Source organism: Triturus cristatus, chromosome 12 (assembly GCF_964204655.1).
Source record: "Triturus cristatus chromosome 12, aTriCri1.1, whole genome shotgun sequence".
Classification (NCBI taxonomy): domain Eukaryota; kingdom Metazoa; phylum Chordata; class Amphibia; order Caudata; family Salamandridae; genus Triturus; species Triturus cristatus.
Genome location: NC_140595.1, coordinates 167,594,159 through 167,612,801, shown reverse-complemented (window position 1 = coordinate 167,612,801; position 18,643 = coordinate 167,594,159). Strand labels below are relative to the sequence as shown.

The following is an 18,643-nucleotide window of genomic DNA, read 5'->3' as shown; positions in this document are numbered from 1 at the left end:
CCACTTTCTTCCCCCTGCTAGCGCGTAAGCCTGGCAGTTGAATCGATTATCAAGCAATGAGTACCGCTGGCATGGGGTCCAGGCGGGATCATGGTGTGGATGACATTCTGAAAGCTCTGTGTATAGGTGATACAATGAGTGGGAACTCTGTGTACAGTGAGTGTAAGACATGAACAACTCTTATCTGTTAATGGTACAGAGAATAGCTGACATTTATTGCGTGAGGACAGTGCTTTGGTTTAGAGAATGTAAAAGCTGAGACCATAGTTTTGCAGCGTGAATCCTTCATGTTTTGTGCAACTTGTTGAGAATATTTGGGAGTTATTACACCTAGACGTTGACTGTGCTTGGTTCCTATATACGAAGTCAGTGTTGGTGCTTAGTGTTGCCATTGTTAGGATTTTCTATATGTATGCTCCAGCAGCCATTTTATTCTCCTGCCATTCCCTCCCATCGATCCCCTTTGACACTGCTAATGGCAAACACGCACTACCCTACTCTCACGCGGTTAGTTGTGTATATGCAATAGATCTCTGATACGGGGTTGTGTTGGACTGGTTCATTGCTCATTTGACTAGCATCAATGCTTCTCGTCAGTGCTCTACTTTGGGCCTTTGTATTTATGGTCCTTTATTTGTAATAAAGTATTGTTTAAAAAAACTGAAAGTTGAGTGAATTGATTTAACTTGAATCCTACAAAAACAGAAATTATTTTTTTCCTGCCTCATCACCTATATTTATTCCTACTCTGGTCTATTTTTCTTCTGCTCCTATCCAGTTTTCTTCCTCAACAGACAATCTTGTAACAATGTTTTATTTGTCAATGGCTCTTTCTAAACAACAAAGATAGTAAAATCATCATCAAGCAGGAATGTCTTTCTATACACAAACTGTGTTTCAGGGATTTAACAGTAACTATCGGGATAGAAATGGGGGCTAAGAGCTGGGATATTCACAACATATATTTACATATCGGAAAACCAGATAATACTTTCCTAATGACAGGCAATGCTGTGGTGGCTGGTGAACTCTGAAAGTGGTTGGGTGTCCTTCCCTAAGAAACCTCCACAATGTAATTTCTTAAAGTCTAGAACTTTGAGGAGATCGTTGATAGAAGACCTGAGAAAGCAATATGGATACGGAACGGAAGATGGTACAGAAGGAAGATGGAAACATTGCCATAGATGGGGCTGTGTACAGTACAGAGGACCGTAAAAGAGATCCAGGCATGATTTGCAAGGCAGTGAAGATGGCAAAGAAAGTGTTTCGTATTGATGAAGTTTCAGCGTGACAAAATTGACCTGTAAATGTTGCGTTAAAAAGGCGGGGAATCCCGATAGAACAAATAATCTCTGAAATAATCAGATGTTTTCCCTCATCGATATGGTAAAGCAAGATTTTGTGAAGTTTGCATTGGTGGAAAAAGGTATCTGGAGTTCAGGCTTGGCTTTTGTCACATTTAAATCCTAGAATTTTCAGCACCTTCACATTCATGAGTTAAGGTCCAAAAAGATGGGTCCAAAAGGATTTTCTTTTTTTATTAAACAACAAAGCGACATCTCAATCACAGTTTCGGCAGAGTATTTCACATTTGCATGATTATGAGCACATTCTTCACCGTTATACAATATACATTAATACAATAATGTAGTGATCTCCATGGTGTTGCAGAATCTTCCAAAGAGAGAACAACTGGGAGTTCACAAACATTACCACGGTAGTTATTCCACTTGCTCCAGATATCTATCCATTTCTTGGGGCACCCTCTAGAGACATACACATATTTCTCACGCAGCATGCACCAGTCCATGTCCGCTTTCCACCCATCAACGGTGGGCGGTTTCGTGGCCCCTCACAGTCTTGCCAGATTCCGTTTTGCCACTAATAGCCCCAATGTGACCTAAATACGATCCTTTCTACCTTAATCTGTGTGCTCCCAGACATTTAGGAGACATCTCTTAGCCTCGATCCCAACTGCAAGCCTGAGGACCTCCCCCATACAGGCGCGTATCCCCCTCCAATATCTCTGTATGTATTCACACTCCCACAGGATATGCATAAAAGTGCCCTCCTGCCTGCATAGTCTCCTGCATAGACCCTCTTCCGCCCTTCCCATGCTGACGAGCCTAGTCTCAGTAATGTAAATTCTATGTAGGATCTTCAGTTGGACCAGGCGTAGCTTGGAGGAGATCGCCATTTCTCTCAGTGAGGCCACTGCCTCCTGCCACTCCTCGTCATCAAATTCCAGCCCATCGCTCCCCCGGAGAACTTGGAGGGGGTCTAGTGTATTATTGATCAACTTCTTGTACGTCAAAGAGACTGCCTTCATTGTCAGGTAGCCATTGAGCAGCATGTCCTCAAGCGGAGACGCATCCGGGAGGGATGCACCCCTCTGCAATTGCGTCATCTAGACCTGTAGATAGCAAAAATATTCAGAGTCGGCCAACTCATATTCTTGTTGCATTGCGGTGAAGGAGATCATGTCTCCCTTTTGCCATAGGTCCCCGATTTTCATGATCCCCATTAGGTCCCATCGGGTTCAAAAGGATTTGAGCCTGATGTTAAAAGGAGCTCGGCTACCAAAACCTTTTAATTTGAGCCAAGGAATGCTACCAAGAGCTCTGTTTTATCAAAGTTTACCTTGAGCAAGTAGCTGCCCACCCACTCCCAGGCCTGCACCATATGGTGCTAGAACTCCATAGCCAAGGATGCCTGCAATCCTAAGAGAAGCTGGGTGCCATCCGAAAAACAACTCAAACTGAAGCTATGACATTCTAATAAATACAAACAGATGAAGTCACCTTTTAGGTGCAAGATGTGACATGGTTAAAATGCACTTGTGACAGGTCAGAAAAAGCCCTTGTTTTGGTTACATACGATCATTTCGATCAGCACTAGCAATGGATTAATCCATGAATCAAAGGGAAAAATGCTTTTCACCCACCACCAACTATGATGATCTGGATAGTTCAAGCAGATGTGCTAGAAAGTGCTTTTGGTCCTCAGTAAGAGGCAGGAGAGTGCGATAACAATGCAATACATGACAATACTAAGAACATAGGCGTAGGTCCAAAAAACAAAGCATGTTTATGTACACCATATATTTGGTGAGAAAACCTTGATTCTTCCCTGCATTTTCAAAAATGGACATCAACGTTGTTTGAAAAAATAACTATATGTCTTTAATTTTCCGCCAACCTTGTGTAATTTACCAGCTGTGTAAACAGAAGCAAGTCATCTAAAGCGCTACGGTGCCATCCCAATGTTAGAAGGTGCTGTACAAATGCGGATACCATAACCTAACATTTGGAATCAGCAAACTTCTTTGGGATTTTCTCCCAAGTGGATGTACACCTCGTTTACATTACACAAGAACTCCTTTAATCCAGCCTTTTTCACAAGCAGGTGAAGTGAATATGCAGTTCAAATCCTTCTCCCTCCCACATGCTGCAACATACCTGCAGTGTGTATGCCTAAGTTATGCATGTGCAGAGTAATTTATGCATGTGCAGACTAAATTATGCACACATAGGTTAAGCCACATCTAAGGCATGGCATTTTAAGTCGAGCCTACCAGACAGTGGACAAGCGGACTTTAAAAAAAGACCTAGTGTCAGTTTACCAAGAATTTACAGAGAGGATTAAAGCATGCCATTGCTTACCATTAGTTGGCTTTATTGCCGCTCTCATATGCTTGCTTTTTATTTGATGCTTGACATGCAAATTTTGTGTTTGTCCTACCCCAGCCTCTTTACTTGTGTCCGTCCTCTGTTTACTTTTAGAGAACTACTTTTTCTTTTTGCTTAGGCAATCCATGAAAGTGCATGTGTTTTCCAATTATCTTCCTTGTGTGCTTCTCTCCCCTGCACGATTCTTGTTGCTGTCTCTCGTCCATGCTCTTCTTTCTTTTTCTGCTTTTTAGTAATGCTGTTCAGCATCACCAAAAAGCATTGGTTAAGTCAGTGGGTCCCAAAGGTGAGCCTTACGGGCTTTGTCAATGCTTGTTATTTATTTTTGGGATTCTTGTGTATTATGCACGTCTTCTACTTACACTTTTATGGGAGAAGGTGCATTTGCAACTTGAAAAAGGACTGTTCTTTAGGTCTGTGTGAAAGTGCAAAATTTAGTTTCCTTTTAATGTCTTGGAAAATTACGAGACTTTATGCTAAACTTCACAAAGCTAAATTTCACAGTGTCTTGTCTGAAAACTGAATGTGAGTGACTACTGGCAAGAGAACTGACTTGAGAGAAAAAGTCTCCTACAGTATATTAACACATCGAGCAGTCTTCAATGTAACAAACTGGTGTGAAATGCCATGATTGCAACATTTGCAGATTTTTGCGTAACATGAAATGTTTCAATGTTTGGTATTTTTGCCTATATATTAGAAAATCCTGCTCTTCTTACAAGCTACAAAGGAATTGATGGTAGGAAATGGCTTTCAGTCTCATGTTGTGTGGGCTTCAGAAGGTGGGAATGCGTAAAGCAGACTGAATGGGGCTATTAATCCTCATCTATTGGGAAGTTCTGTGTCTAAGTGAGGCACCCAGAGGCGTTCAAAGCTTGTGGTGCACAGTCTAGGATAGGGATTTGAAGTTATTGCCAAAAAAGAGCATGGAGTGGTGATGCGAAGTTAACATAGTGGTGAATGTGTCATGAGGAGGGAAAAACAGCTCTAATGGGTGGCACACGCCAACAAAGTCAGGGTCTGATTAGGTCTTCTCAATCAGAGACGTGCATGGAAAACCTTTCAGAAGTTCCAACCTCTGATCGGCATGTGTGTTTTTAATGGCTATTAGTAAGTGGCATGAAGTATTGCTTTTTAGTATATTATTTTTACTTATGTGAGTGGTTTGTAGAAAACAGTGGTCTTTATAAAAGATGCATGTCAGAATAGTGGGGAGAAAAATAGAGAGTTGCCCAAAAAAAGTGTCACAAATAATGGCTATCAGAATATTTTGGTGGTAAGTGCATATGGGTTAGTATAGGTTTACTATATTTAACTTGATATCAATGTACCTTGAAAATATGTATCTTGTCACGGGTACTTCACTGCGTAGTTTAGAATAGTAAATCTATACTAATCTGTATATACTTTCCCTCACTTTTTTCTGGTTGTTGATATTTTTACCACAATAGTTTGTCACGTCAAAACATTGATACTCTGGTAGTAGGCTGATATTTATCTTACATTTGTAGACCAGTGTGTCTAAAGAGGCTTTCATTTTGTATCTCTTTCTTGCCAGGTCACTGTTGAGGAGGAAAGCTTTCTTGCCCACCTCACTCGCGACAGAGCTAAAATCCAACATTCCCGCCGCCCTCCTACAAGGGGCCATCTCATGGCTGTGGTAAGTAGTGAAACATTTTGCTAAAATGGCTATGCCACTACAACAGTATTAGTGCATCATGGACAGCCGTAGAAGGCACCCCAGTTTCCTACCAGAAGCTGGAACACAGGAGGCGATAAAGTAGCTACCTTACTTTTTGATGTCAGGAACCCACCTGCATTGGAATCTCCACAGAGGCAGTAACATAGTGTTTGCTTTTTAAGAAAATAGCACAGATTTACTAATAGACTGGGGTTGGCTAGAGTCAATCTGCGATAGCCAGATCCATGTTATTTCTTTTAAATGTAACTACTGACTATGCAAATATTTCAGTTTAAGATTAAATATGGATGTATCCCATGTGGATATCTTGAAAATATGGCAGGGACCTGGTACCTAAATGAACACCAGACGCTCCCGGACCAGACACTCCCAAATAACATGGTCGCTAATTTTGGAATGTATTTTTTAACAGTAGATTAAAGCAACTAAGGATGGGGCAGTTTAGAGAAGGACTGAGGAGGTATTAAGTTATTCAATTATATTGGAAGTTTAATAATGCGGTGATTCAATGCCTTGCATGACGATAGAAATGGAAGTCAGTAGTTAGATGAAGCTTAATAACCTATCACATTTTTAATCCTGAACTGGGAACTCTTTCAAATTGGTATGCTTGGGGATTATTAAGAGTAAAACTGGCCCTTTGTAATTCAGGAATTATTATGATTCTACAGAGCAAGTGATGATATTTTAATATAAGATTGCAATTTAAACAAGTCTTTATTTCTTGTCATCACATTTTTGACATTTATTTTGCTTTTTCAGTTGTTGTTTTTTAAACACCATTGAATACTAATCTGACCTTTCCTGTATGTCTTTGTTTTGCTTCCTGTCAATTACCTTTATCACATCGTTCTCCTATCAGTCATATAACTATTTTAACTCTTAACTCTCACCGCCATTCCCATCCCCAGTCTTCTGTTACCTTCCTCTTTCTAATCCATTATTTGTTTTTAAAGTTAGAAGGTGTCTGGCGGAAAAAGATGTGCAGGCCTTATAATGTCGTAGTTATTTAAACAGTTCAATTAGCAACATACAGTGGGCTGCCTGCAGTGGGCAGGGAGTTAACATGGGATGTGGGGTTGGTAGTTATTGTACAATTACTGCAGTCCACAAAGGGGCAGATGCACACATAGAAAATCGAACAATAAGCTTTTGATGTAAAGGTGTAATTTTGTGTCAGCTTGTGGACGTATAAGCATACGTTGGAAGGGTTGTATGGTAATAATGTCGTATACAAAAATATTGTCTGATATAAATTTGGTATTCTAGATATCAATTACAAAAATATCATCCAAAAGGTTTAGATGTTGAGGATCACATGGGGGTTTTAGCCCACTACAGTTGTACATATTTATTTTATGGTGGCGTTGCCTGAATTAAACATACATATTGATCATACAGTATTAAAAGATCAAGTCAAGGGTATTTTGGGCCTCTGAACACTTTAATCAGGGGCGGTGTTAGGGGACGGTGGCGGGGGGATAGACGGTTAGAAAAAAAGAAGTACGAAAAAGAAGACTTACATGCTGGTTGCAGTCGCCAGCCACTGCCTCTCCTCCGTCCTTGCCGTTTTCCTGGCTCCCGCAGCACCCAGGCTCACAGACTCCCCTAGCCAATCACAACGTTGCTATCACCAGCATGACAGCAGCATTGTGATTGGTTTGAGTGCCATAGTTCGAGGATGAGACAGGGAGTGGGAGCCTGTGCATGTTCTCCGCCCACTCTGTGAAATACAGCCTGGTGGAGAACATGCTAAGTGCAAATGACTGTTTGGCCGGCTCAAGAAGGCCGGCTAAACCATTATACTCACTTACGGTGCATCAAACACCACTACTCCTCCCTCTGGCATCACGTGAGCCTAGCCCGCCGCACTAACCTGGCAGCCAGCTCCGTACTAAAACTAAAATGATAATAATGTTCTGTTATTATCATCTTATTTTTTCCTTTTTTTGTTGCTTTTGACAGTGGGGCGACGCTCCTCTGCCTTAGCGGAAGAGCTGCCACTGAATTTAATATTCAGGGCCTGATTTAAAGATGTGTCATTTTAGTACCGCTTATTTCTGTGAATTTGCAACAAGACCAACATTGGCATATTTACCATTGTAATATTCAGGGGCAGACTGGGAACCGAAACTGGCCCTGGCCTACCCCGGGTGTGGGCCGAGCTGTTTGCTAGGGCCGGTTTTGGCCGATTTTGTTACAGTGGACCAATATTGAAGGCCCCCAGTAATAAAAATGGCACCCAGGGGCCCAAAACAGGCCCCCACCTGGGAAACACCCAGTGCACGTGACGGCCAGTCCGGACCTGGTAATATTGCAGTATGGCAGTAGTAATTCCGTGAGCGATAATCGAGGGGACGGTAGATTTAGCTCCTACTGTACCGCCCACCTTTAAAGTCGGCCCCTAGACTTTCAATGTATGATTTGGGCCTGTGATTCACCTATAAATGGAATAAATGTGCAATCTATAGAGGCCTTTTAGTAATTTTGAAGTGATAGTCATATCTGGTTAGGCGTGTTCTTGATAAACAAGGGAATGGTCGCCATTACCTGTTTACAGGCTCTTTAGAGGTAAATGTTACATACCTACCAGGTAGACAGATTAACACAATTTAATTAGAGGCAGAATTTCATTGAATTTCTCCCCCTTTGAAGCAAAACGGAACAGGCTTTTTGAGGATTGTTTGCTAAACGGAGGTTTGATTTGTCTGCGGCTTGTTTGCGGTAAGAAAGCAAAAGACACACAATTGATAAACGGAATGCAGAACAAATCAAAACATTCACCCCCAGTCAAGAGATCTGGGTTAAATCCATCATTCTTTTGCTCACCATTCCACCCCAGTTTAGACCTGGCCATATGCAAATCAGTCTTGACCCTGTGCCTCATGGGAACAGTTCAGCCCAGATCTCTGTACTTGGGTGAATGTATGACATTGTTCTGCATTCTGTCCATCAACAGTTCTTTTTGTGTTTGTGGTCGGCCTGTATATTTGGACATTAGTGTACTTGTGTATATTGATGCCATAAATTAGTGTACCTGGATATTCTGTTTATTTGAAGTAAACAGCTAAGCATTTTGATATCGTCTCGCGTGCAGTAGTTGTGCAAGAAGGCTTAAGACTTAATGGATGTGTGCAAGTATTTTTAACATATAGTCCTGTTTACGGCATGTGCTTAGAAGAATGTATGCTTGTATATCCCCTCTGCATATTTTTTAAAGAACTTTTTATTAGGACAAAAAAAAAAAAACAGGTTAATACACCACATCCCGTCATCGTCCTGAGTAGATGGATACCAAATAACAGCAGTACACATTAGACACGTTCCATCCCATCCATCCCTCGGGCCCATAACCAGGTTTCAACAATACTGTTTTAAGAATGTAACGCAGCCCTCTGTGCAATTTTAAGCGCTTTTCCAGGTGTGGGAATACTGTACCTGACTGTACCTGCTGGAAAATCGGGCTTGTAAAATCAAAAATGAAGGGGGAAGCAATGCAGCCTGGACACTTTTGTCTGACCCTAAATATAATTCCCCCACGTGCCAGACAACATTTACCCCCGCATTCCTCCCGTCCATCTCCCCCACCGAGAGATCCTGCAAACATTACTACTGGCCCAGAGATGGCGGTAAATGTCTGTGTTAACTCTCTCAGAACTGGGCATACCGTACAGAAGGATTCTGTTCCATATAGTTATTCCCCATTACAAGCGGTTTAACTGGTAAGTGAAGAAATTCTGTGCCGAGATTCCAGCCAGGATTTGTGCATCCATTCTCCTGGAAATGGTGCACAGAATTCTTCTAAACGCGTAATCAGGGCCTATGAAGGTTAGGGGGTAGGAAATGGCAACAGGAGGGTAGTTTGAGCCTGCTGTGGTAGGCAAAGGCCATCCGCTTATTCTCTACTGCCCCCCCCCCCCCCCTGAGTCTGTCTGGCCCTTCTCTTTCGTATTTCCAGCTTTAATATTTGGGAAAGGCTTGAATGGCTGTTCGCATAGAAATGGCAGAAGAGGTGCCAAGTATCCTCCGAGCTGCAGCAATAAGAGCGAAGATTATCGTGATGGGGAGGACGTCATAAACCTTTCTACTTAGCCACCTTATTTAAAATGCATTAGTGATTTTATAGTGCTTCATAATTAATTGTCCCTCGTCCCTGCTTTAAACTGCTCTTGCAGAACGTTATGTTAGGGTAAAAGCTTGTTTGTATAAGCGTGAATAATTTGCAATGTGTCAATGCGCTCTGCAGGCCCTTTACAGGCATTTTACAGCGGTAACTGGTTGGACCATTCTACTGCAGCCTGAAGACAGAAGACCGAAGCCAAAATCTTGTTTATCATTTGTGTTTATTATTTAATCTTGACCTGGAGGGTGTTATATTTAATATGAAATGAGAGACAGAGGTCTCTGAAACACAAATACACGTTATGTTACAAACAAATATAGCATGCAACAGACCGGAAAGATTCAAAAGCCGCCAAGCTAGCTACCAGCCTTTTGGCTTTGTCAAACCTTGTTTTGTTTTGTCAGTTTTTGTAAAACTTTATTGTTAGTGGAGGCAGCTGGGCCCCACAATGTAAAAAATACAGGCTAAAAGCGAAATATTTTTGGTGACAAAAGTGAACATTGCTTTAGTAGCCCCTAGCACTGACGGGAACCACTATTTATGCGTATGCGTTTCATGTGAAAGAGCAGAATGCCATCAGTCACTGTGGAGTTAGCCTGCAGCTGAGGTGGCCTGGCACACTGCCCCATGCTGTATGCTTTAGTGGGTGGAAGAAAGTGTGACTGATGTAACAACGGACCAATAGAAGAAGTGGGCGCTGACGGAAAGCCCCTGTAATTGAGTATAATCCAGATATAATGTTTGTAAAATCCAATGGTCTTGGCTTACTCCAAGTCTTGAATAATCAATAATAGCTACCCATCTAACCAAGGATACAGGGTTTGTAAACTAAAACTAAAGAAAATGCTCTCCTAGGTGAAACTCTGTACTAACCAAATACATTCACTTACACACACACACACACACCATCTGTGCTTTTAGAAAATTATATGAAACTGTAAAAATATATGCATGTCATATAAAAAATATTATATATATATACATATATAATTATTATAATCGAAACCCTCTGTTGAGTTATTTTACATATGTAACGTGCTCCATAAAAACATACATCACAATGACAAGGAAAACTTTAAAACTACACCAAAATATTTGCCATAAAATGTAGACCTATCTACCAATTAATGCCACTGTACAATCATAGACAATCATTCAGTGCTGGTACATTATGTATTTAAATCCCTATCAACGTGTTACTGTTGGAGAAAATGTTTTCTAGTCTACCTTCTTCTGGACATTCATAGATGTATTCTTCCCATACATTTTAAATCATATATATGTATTATGAATAAGAAACATTCTGTATGTTTCCCCTTGCTGATTCCTGAGCAAAATCAAATAGTCTTGCAGTGTGAGCCTTCTGAAAGTGCTCGCGGGTTAATAAAAACTCCCTGTTGGCCAGTTCACCGATGGAGCCAGTATTGATTTTACTACTGCTCTGTCATTTCTCTCAGCCGGGCTCGCTTCATGTTTCTAAGGTTATCACATGGATAATTTTTAGACACCTTGTTTTGTTTTTCAAAACTATATGGGAGATATATCCCCCCATGTGGTAGCTTCTGATTTAAATGTACACAAACATCGACTTCACATTGGCTTCTTACGTAGAGTCGGACAATCTAAAAGGTGAGATGTGTCAACATTTCCAGGTAAAGGATGATTTTGCTGGGTCTTCATCTGGACAAATGCAAAGACATATGGAGTGTAGCAAGCCTCAGCTGCAATGTAATTGAACGTATCCGAGGCGGATATGCATACTTGAATCACTCTCAATGTAGCAACAATTTGGCTCGAACATAGTGTGTAAGGAATGCAAAAAGTGCTCCAACCTCAAAAAGAGCAAGCAGACTGAAAGTGTCTCCACTTACCGGGGGTTTGAGCAAATCCACAGAAAGCTCTTCCCTTGCAAAAAGAAATGCGAGTGGTTGTGCTCCATTGCTGTCTGAAATTGTCCACAACCAAAATAAACCTTATCTCTATTGCCCCAACCGAGGGTTTAAGACTTGGATGTCCTAAGAAGTTTACTGAAGTGTCATATATTTGTGGTTAGTTTTTTTAAATAATTTCACCTAGAAATTAACGTAAACACAGAAATGACTACTCACCCAGGATGGTGTAAACAGAACAGAGAAGGCTTGTGTTAGTGACTCGCTGAACTGATCAGTCTGGAGGAGGTTATCTATCTTCACAAGAAGGACTCTTGCCAATTGCTGCTCTGGAGACAGACTATGTTTGACAGCCATAGGGATAAATAAAAAGCTATTGAAACCCAGACCATAAAGAGCGATGCTCCAATTAAGCAGAATGCCCAAATAAGTAGAATTTAAATTAAGAACTGTTTGGGCCCATGTCTAGGAGCCATTGTACCCAGGAACTTCCACCACCCCTGCTACTTGCTCCAAAACTTTGTGACTGTACAGTGCCAAATAACCTTTTTATCTTATAATCAAGAAAGAGAGTGTGAATCCCACGTACTGGGTATGCAGTGTGGTGGAACCAGGGATTTTGAGGGTTAAAACCAACCCTGCAACAGCACCTGACAAGTTACTGTAGACGCGCTTTCTGGCTGGATCCCTTGACAGTCCAACTTGCGCATACAACAGCAGTTTTACCAACCTAATCTGCCATAGACATCCAACCAACAATTGTGACACCACTCCTCCACATTCTCTCTCAGCTGAATTGACTGTCAGAGAGAGGATAGTTAAAGATCTTATAGACCAAGCAAGTGAAAAAAATCAATTAATAGAAAGGCTAACAATTCTTTTTACTGAAGTTGAGGTTGACAAATAAATATTCCTACCTTTTTGCTGGCAGCTAAAATGTTTAGGTCAGGTGTTAGCCAAGACATTTTGATTTTACTAAAATGGTATATAAATACACTGGGCTATTTTATGTCATTCACATATTTCTTCCGCCCTCTGCAGCCTGGAACAATAGGTCAGCCATTAGTTGACATCACAGTGAGTGAGGGCATTGCGCTCTTTCGCAATAAGCATATTATGCCAGGAACTACTGTAACAATGTGAACTTTTTGAGAACAAAAATATTTTTTGCTCTTAGTCAATATGTAGTTTTTTATGATAGCAAGGGCCACGCAACTCCACAAAAAAGATACAATTTTACAAAAAACACGGCAAAACAAGCTTTGGCAAAGCTAAAAGGGCTATCAGTTGATGCCAGATGGATCGACTTAACAATGAATGTTGAGACTAGAACCAAACACATAAGGTGAGGATCAAATTTCGTTCCACCTTTTCTTCTTGCCTCTCATTTTTCTTTCTCTCACTGCAAACCAGTCTAGTCCTTAACGGATCTGGAATCCTCTGACGCACATATGGACTCAAAATCACTACATCTCAACTTTCATTGTACTCTGTATTTGTAAAGAGAGCTTTAAAGACCAACAGTTGATTCAATATGTTGTGCTCGTTAACCTCATCTGTTCATTTAGGCAGCAGGATTGGAATAGCGCGTTTTTGAAGGAATACAATATTTGTACTAAGCGACCAAGTGGGTGCTGTTCTCATACCTCTTTCAATGACAGTTTTGTTGGTAGATGCAATGGTTATTGTATTGTGAGGCCAATTAGAAATACCAGTTAAACAGTCTTGCCTTTTTTTAGCTGCACAGGCAGGGCTATTATTTGTGGAATTCTTAGAAAGGCTCTGGAAGTTCAAAAGAAGTATTGTAGATCAAGAGAGTGTTACGTCAAAGGTAACCCAGGCCAGTCACCTTCAAACGTGATGATCATTTAGCTAAAATGCACTGTACAGTAGTTGTTGATTGGGTATCCAGATAGGGAGTTAGCTGGCCGACAGCCTGTTGGCCTGGCTGGCCATTGGAGGCAGTCGCTTCCACTCCCCTGTCAAAGGACAGCCTGCCAGATTTAGAGATCTCCAGCTGCCTGGCAGGGATCTCTGTGCCTTCAGTGGACCTGTCTCTGTTATGGCTGCATGGAAGGCAGCATCCCATGCCTTGCTTGATTTACCCACTCTGGAAAGGTTTTTGTTTTCTGAACCAGCCTCTCTTAGAGGAAGTTCAGAAAACACAAATGTAATGACCCTTAAATTCTGGAGTTTTCTCCCTGCACTAAGGGGGCCATTAGACTTCCCCTTTCCACAAATTGGGACCTGATTACTTCTCATGGCAGTCCCTGGTATGGAAAAGAAGTGACAGTCACCGTGCCCTAAATAGGGGGTGCATGCACCACTGTGATCTAGCAGCAGTCTGAGGAAGCGGCCACCAGGCCAAGAGTTGGGATTACATCCGATGAGCGTAAACTGGCTCATCTGTGTAAACTCAAACCTTCCTCGACTGTAAACAGAGAGGGGGAACTGCAGTTTTGCTGGGGGCAGGAGCACCGCCAATTTACATCATTGATACCGCTCTACCAAACACTAAATGACCCCCTTAGTTCCCTGTCTTTACATCCAATAATCTCTTCTATTTCAAAAGACGCTGTTGTCAACTAAACCCCTTAAAAGTGGTCCCTAAAATGCAAGGCCGGGAGTCTTGTCATACAGACGATTTGAGAAAACAAGGCTGTTATCATTAGGGTAGTAATGCGGCCTTTAGCATAGAGGGTATATTAATGACTAGTGGGAATAAAGTGTAAAGGAACCTGATAAAAGTAAGGGACTGAAAAGGAGGAACTTGTAATCCTTGCTCTCCTTTATTAATAAACCTATTGAGAGCCCTAGTTATTCTGCTTCAGTCTTTCCGATAAGTTAGGATGGAGAGGAGGCACAGATGAAAGAGAAACGAATACAAGCATCAGGGAGTGGTCTAGAGTACTATTAATTTATTTAGCGATTTTGTTTTCTTGTTGCGCACTATTTGTCGTCTTACTGTCCCTTTAGGTCAGCTGTCTGCAAGGCTAATGGTGCAACAGCGAAGCTTTAGACTCCTCAAATTGTGTGGTTTTGAAGGACATGGAATAACATTGTATTGTCGAAATGGTGGAGCTATGAGTCTTAGCCGAAGGGTTGGAGTCATATCAGTCTGTTGGCTGTGAGGTGTAAGTTGTACCTCAGGTCCTTTTTATTGTAGATATGGGAGCACTTAGAAACAGGCTAATTACCTGTCTTAAGTCTCAAATAGAAACAGGCACTTCAGTACACTTGGCGAGCAGAAAGAAGTTATTTCAGACCGCTCCTAGTGTGCTCCTATCTTTTTGCAGGGCTTATGTGGGGCATTAGAGTACAAGGAGAGTGAGTTCCTTCACAGTGCATCCCCATGAGCCTCACCAGGGCTTTTGCGGGTGACATCAGATTGTGAGCGGTTCAGGCAACAGCCAGGGGCGGGCGGTGGACGCCTCCCCACTTCCTTCCTGGCACTCACATACACATGAACGACTTAATCCTATAGTCACTTTGACAGCTTGGGACTACTGATACTCAAAAGAGGGTGAATTCAATGGTTGGGATTTCTGAGGGCACTGACATATGATATCATACCTGGTAGCTCTAGGGTGCTGCAAAAGGTCTGAAAGATGTGGCTGTGGTGCAGTCTATACTTTAGCAACCTTGGGTTGGCACTTGGCTCTTCTGATTATTATCTTCATTGATCAACCTTTTAGTATACGGTCCTGAACTTTTGCCCCCCCCCCCACGTTGTGCCAAAGTAGTGCAGCACAGTGAACCTGGTGTTTGTTGGTAGTGTAAGACAAACTCACTGAGAGATCGGCTGATTCATAGACTTGGGTGAGGGACATTTAGGATTATGAGGAAGAGGAGGAGGACTGCAACTCAGACTAGAGTGGAGGAAGCGCTCACAAAAAGACCAGGTATCTCTGAGAGTGTGTGTACCAGCTTGTGCCATTTGTACAAACGGCGGTTATTGTTCTCTGCTGAAAGAGTGGGGCACCAGGTGTTAAAAAAACACTCCCAAGCATAGTCTTATGTTGAGCAGGAGATTTTGGGGGACTGAAATTCATTTAGACCTTGCGGTGGCAATCAAGAAAGAAGACGAGTATAAGAAACACGTTATAGGTCCTTCCTGATGTGGATAGCATCTTGCTTGGCATCATAGATGATGAAAACCAGAAGAAACCCGCTTAGGCACACCCTTAAGAGCCACTTCAAAACATTGGCCTGCATCCGAGGGCATAGGTGCGACATTTAGAAGTTTATAATATGTGATTTTTGTAGATCACAAGCTGTTCTCCCTCCTGCCAATTAGTGTTGAGGTCAGAATATTGCAAATGTGTTATTTTTTTATAATCTTTGCTGTAGAACCGAGTGTGCACAGAATGTCTGAAGGCCACAAACCCACAATGCATCTGTACACAGACTCCAACTCCGATTATGTTTTCTTGCTATCAGGTTCGGAGCTGGAACTATGTGAACCCTAGATGGAACCTTAATAGATCAAGAAATTGTTCTATCCGAATGGTCTATTGTTAAAAAGGATGTATGGACTTCCAGTGTAAAGGGATTTTGCACATTTCTATATTAAGGTTTCATTCCTTCTCATTCATGCCATACGTCCCAAGGGCAATACAATTACATTTGTTGTTTGCCAAAACCTTGATGAGGCTTTGAAGGGCCTGTCTGGCTTACAATTGATGGAAATTGAACAGGTGAAAATGCCTTTTTATTTGAAATGTGTATATGACATTCTCTGTAGTTCCTCAATAAAGACATTTCTCTTATTTATTTATAGGCGTCTACCTCAAACTCTGACGGAATGTTGACCTTAGATCTTATCCAAGAGGAGGATGCCTCTTCAGAGGACCACGGGACCTGCCAGGAGAGTTTCCGAGTGGATCTGGATAAATCCGTGGCCCAGTTGATCTCTACCCGGCGCCGATCTGATTCCGAGAATGTGCGCCCACTTGAACAGGGGAGGTCATCGAGTCTTCCAAGGAGAGAGCCAGTTTCTTGGGAAAGGCGTTTACAGTACGGTGACTCCACGGACAAGGGAGCCACCTACACCCCTCAGGTGCCCAAAAAGCTCTCCTACTCTGAAAAGAACAAATGTGCCTCCTTGGAGGAAATCCTTTCTCGCTCGGACTCTGCCCACAGAGCAGTGCTGAGAAAGGGCGTTGAGGTTCACCTCAACACCACAGAGACCGAGCAGCTTTCACGGATACAGGAACTCATTGCACTGAAAATGGAAAAGACTCAGAGACTGCTAACAGAGACACAGACCTGCGGGGGGGACAGGAGAAAGACAAAGGAGAACTCCTCCAAGTCAGACTGTGAAAGCATCTTGCAGGAGACGGAACGGCTACTTGAGGAAGCCACTTCTAGCTGGAGCCAAGCCCAGAAGGTGCTAGAGGAGATTAAAGGGCTTAGGGACCTGTACAAACAGTTGGAACAACAGCCATCAGACCCGAGACACAAACAGAGCCCCCAATATAGAAAGAGTTTCATGTGAGAGCGAGTGTTTGCCCTGCTGCTGATGAGAGCACACAGTGAGCGTGGATGTCTGGTGACGTATCTAATGCTGAAAAATAGAGAAATAAAGGAATTAAAACTTTACAAGCGTGTTTCAATAAATCAACCAGGTTCTCTGGGTTTCAGCAGATATCTCTCAATCTTAATTTTCGTGCAGTAAGAGTTGGCGTTCATACTGTCTGCCTTTCCTGATATCAGCGTTGTTTTCATTTCTTTCCAGAATACAGGTAAAAACAACTCATCCTAAATGTTTCCTTGGTGAGAGTAACAACATATTTGATTTGTTAGCTTGTGGCTACATTGGTTTAGTTGAAGAGACAAAAGTAGTATATAGTAAGCCTATGTAACGATATAGGCGTGGGAATAGTAATTAAATACTCAACTTGAGGAGGTAGTGGTGGGCAATGTGGTGGATGCAATATTATTGTGGGTAAATATTATCAGCCTCATAAACCAGTATTAATGCAGAGGCAAAGCACACTCCACTGACATGTCATGGCTTACAACTTATCTGTCAAGGGTAAGAAGTAAATCATGAAGTTTACTCTACAGAAAGAATAATAAATGCATAGAGCCACATTGAAACAGGAGTTTGGGGCCTTAAATCACAAACAAAATGCAGCAAGAGCATGGGCAAACACAATACATAATTGTAGTAAGAGAACAGGAACAGAACAAAAGACTAGAAACTATCTATAACGTTACAATAATAGGATAAGTGGGTAAACTGCCTAGTGTTCTGAATAGTTCATTAATATCGTTGTACCTTCTGCTGCAATCGAAGGAACAGCCTCTGTCCCCAACACCTATAGCTAAGCCATAATTCCACACTGAAGCAGTAACAGTCTGCGATTTAGAGACTCCATTCCCCAGTACCCTCTGCTCTTATTGTGGTAAGTGCAGTCCACTATTCTAGGGTTGCGATAGTTACCTCGTTTGAGGATTGATTGATCCAACCTGACTCCCTGATTAAGAAGGTATTCCTGATTTCTCGTTCGGTGATGTATTCTTGACTCCCCACGTGGTAACTCACCAATGAATTGTAATTAAAATAAAACGCGAAATAAAGCCCAATGTTTGTAATTAGATCGTTGTAATTATACAATCTTGCCCACTCAAGAATGATCTTCCCTAATGATCTCAATTGGCCGTTATACTCAGCAGTCTGTACCTGAAACAACGACTACAATCATTCACTCTTATCAATTCCTAAACGGTATGTCGAGGATATCCAATGGCCGATGCTTATTATGGCTGAGTTTTCATCTCTCCTTCTTCTTGCCTTTGAGCTGTTGTCGTCTTCCTGCTTTTCGATCAAATCAAATAAGGATAGGTTTTTCTCAGGTTCACTTTGTAATTTATAGAACTCTTGTCTGTCATGAGGGCTTATTAGTGCTTGCTGTGCAGCAGGAGAACTCAGAAGAAATACTAATCATTACTAGCATTACTTATGGAATTCCCGGGTCTTCAGTTGTTCACCAAAGGCAAGATGGATTGACTGTTTTCTCACCGTCCATGCAATCGAGTTGCAAAGTAATGCTCTGTAGACGTAGAATTTTAAATATTCCTCATAGTTCATTGTTAGCCAACTGCTGAGTGCTACCTGGTTATTAACGATCCCAATGTATAGGTCCCAGACGCAGATGTGGGCCTATAAGCAAGGAAAGGGCCTTTAACACCTGGGAAAATAGCTACAATGTCTCTAGAATATTCCACCCACTGA

General features: G+C 41.9%; 1 protein-coding gene across 1 annotated transcript in view; it reads left to right on the top strand.

Moving 5' to 3' along the window:
• PLEKHO1 (pleckstrin homology domain containing O1) overlaps window positions 1-17,004 on the top strand; it is a 108,057-nt gene extending 91,053 nt beyond the window's left edge. Inside the window, exons 5-6 of the mRNA XM_085637085.1 lie at window positions 5,248-5,349; window positions 16,184-17,004. Of these exons, the coding sequence (XP_085493211.1) occupies window positions 5,248-5,349; window positions 16,184-16,900 (819 nt within the window). The 3' untranslated portion in view covers window positions 16,901-17,004. The remainder of the gene's footprint in view (window positions 1-5,247; window positions 5,350-16,183) is intronic.
• The last annotated feature ends 1,639 nt before the right edge of the window (window positions 17,005-18,643 follow it).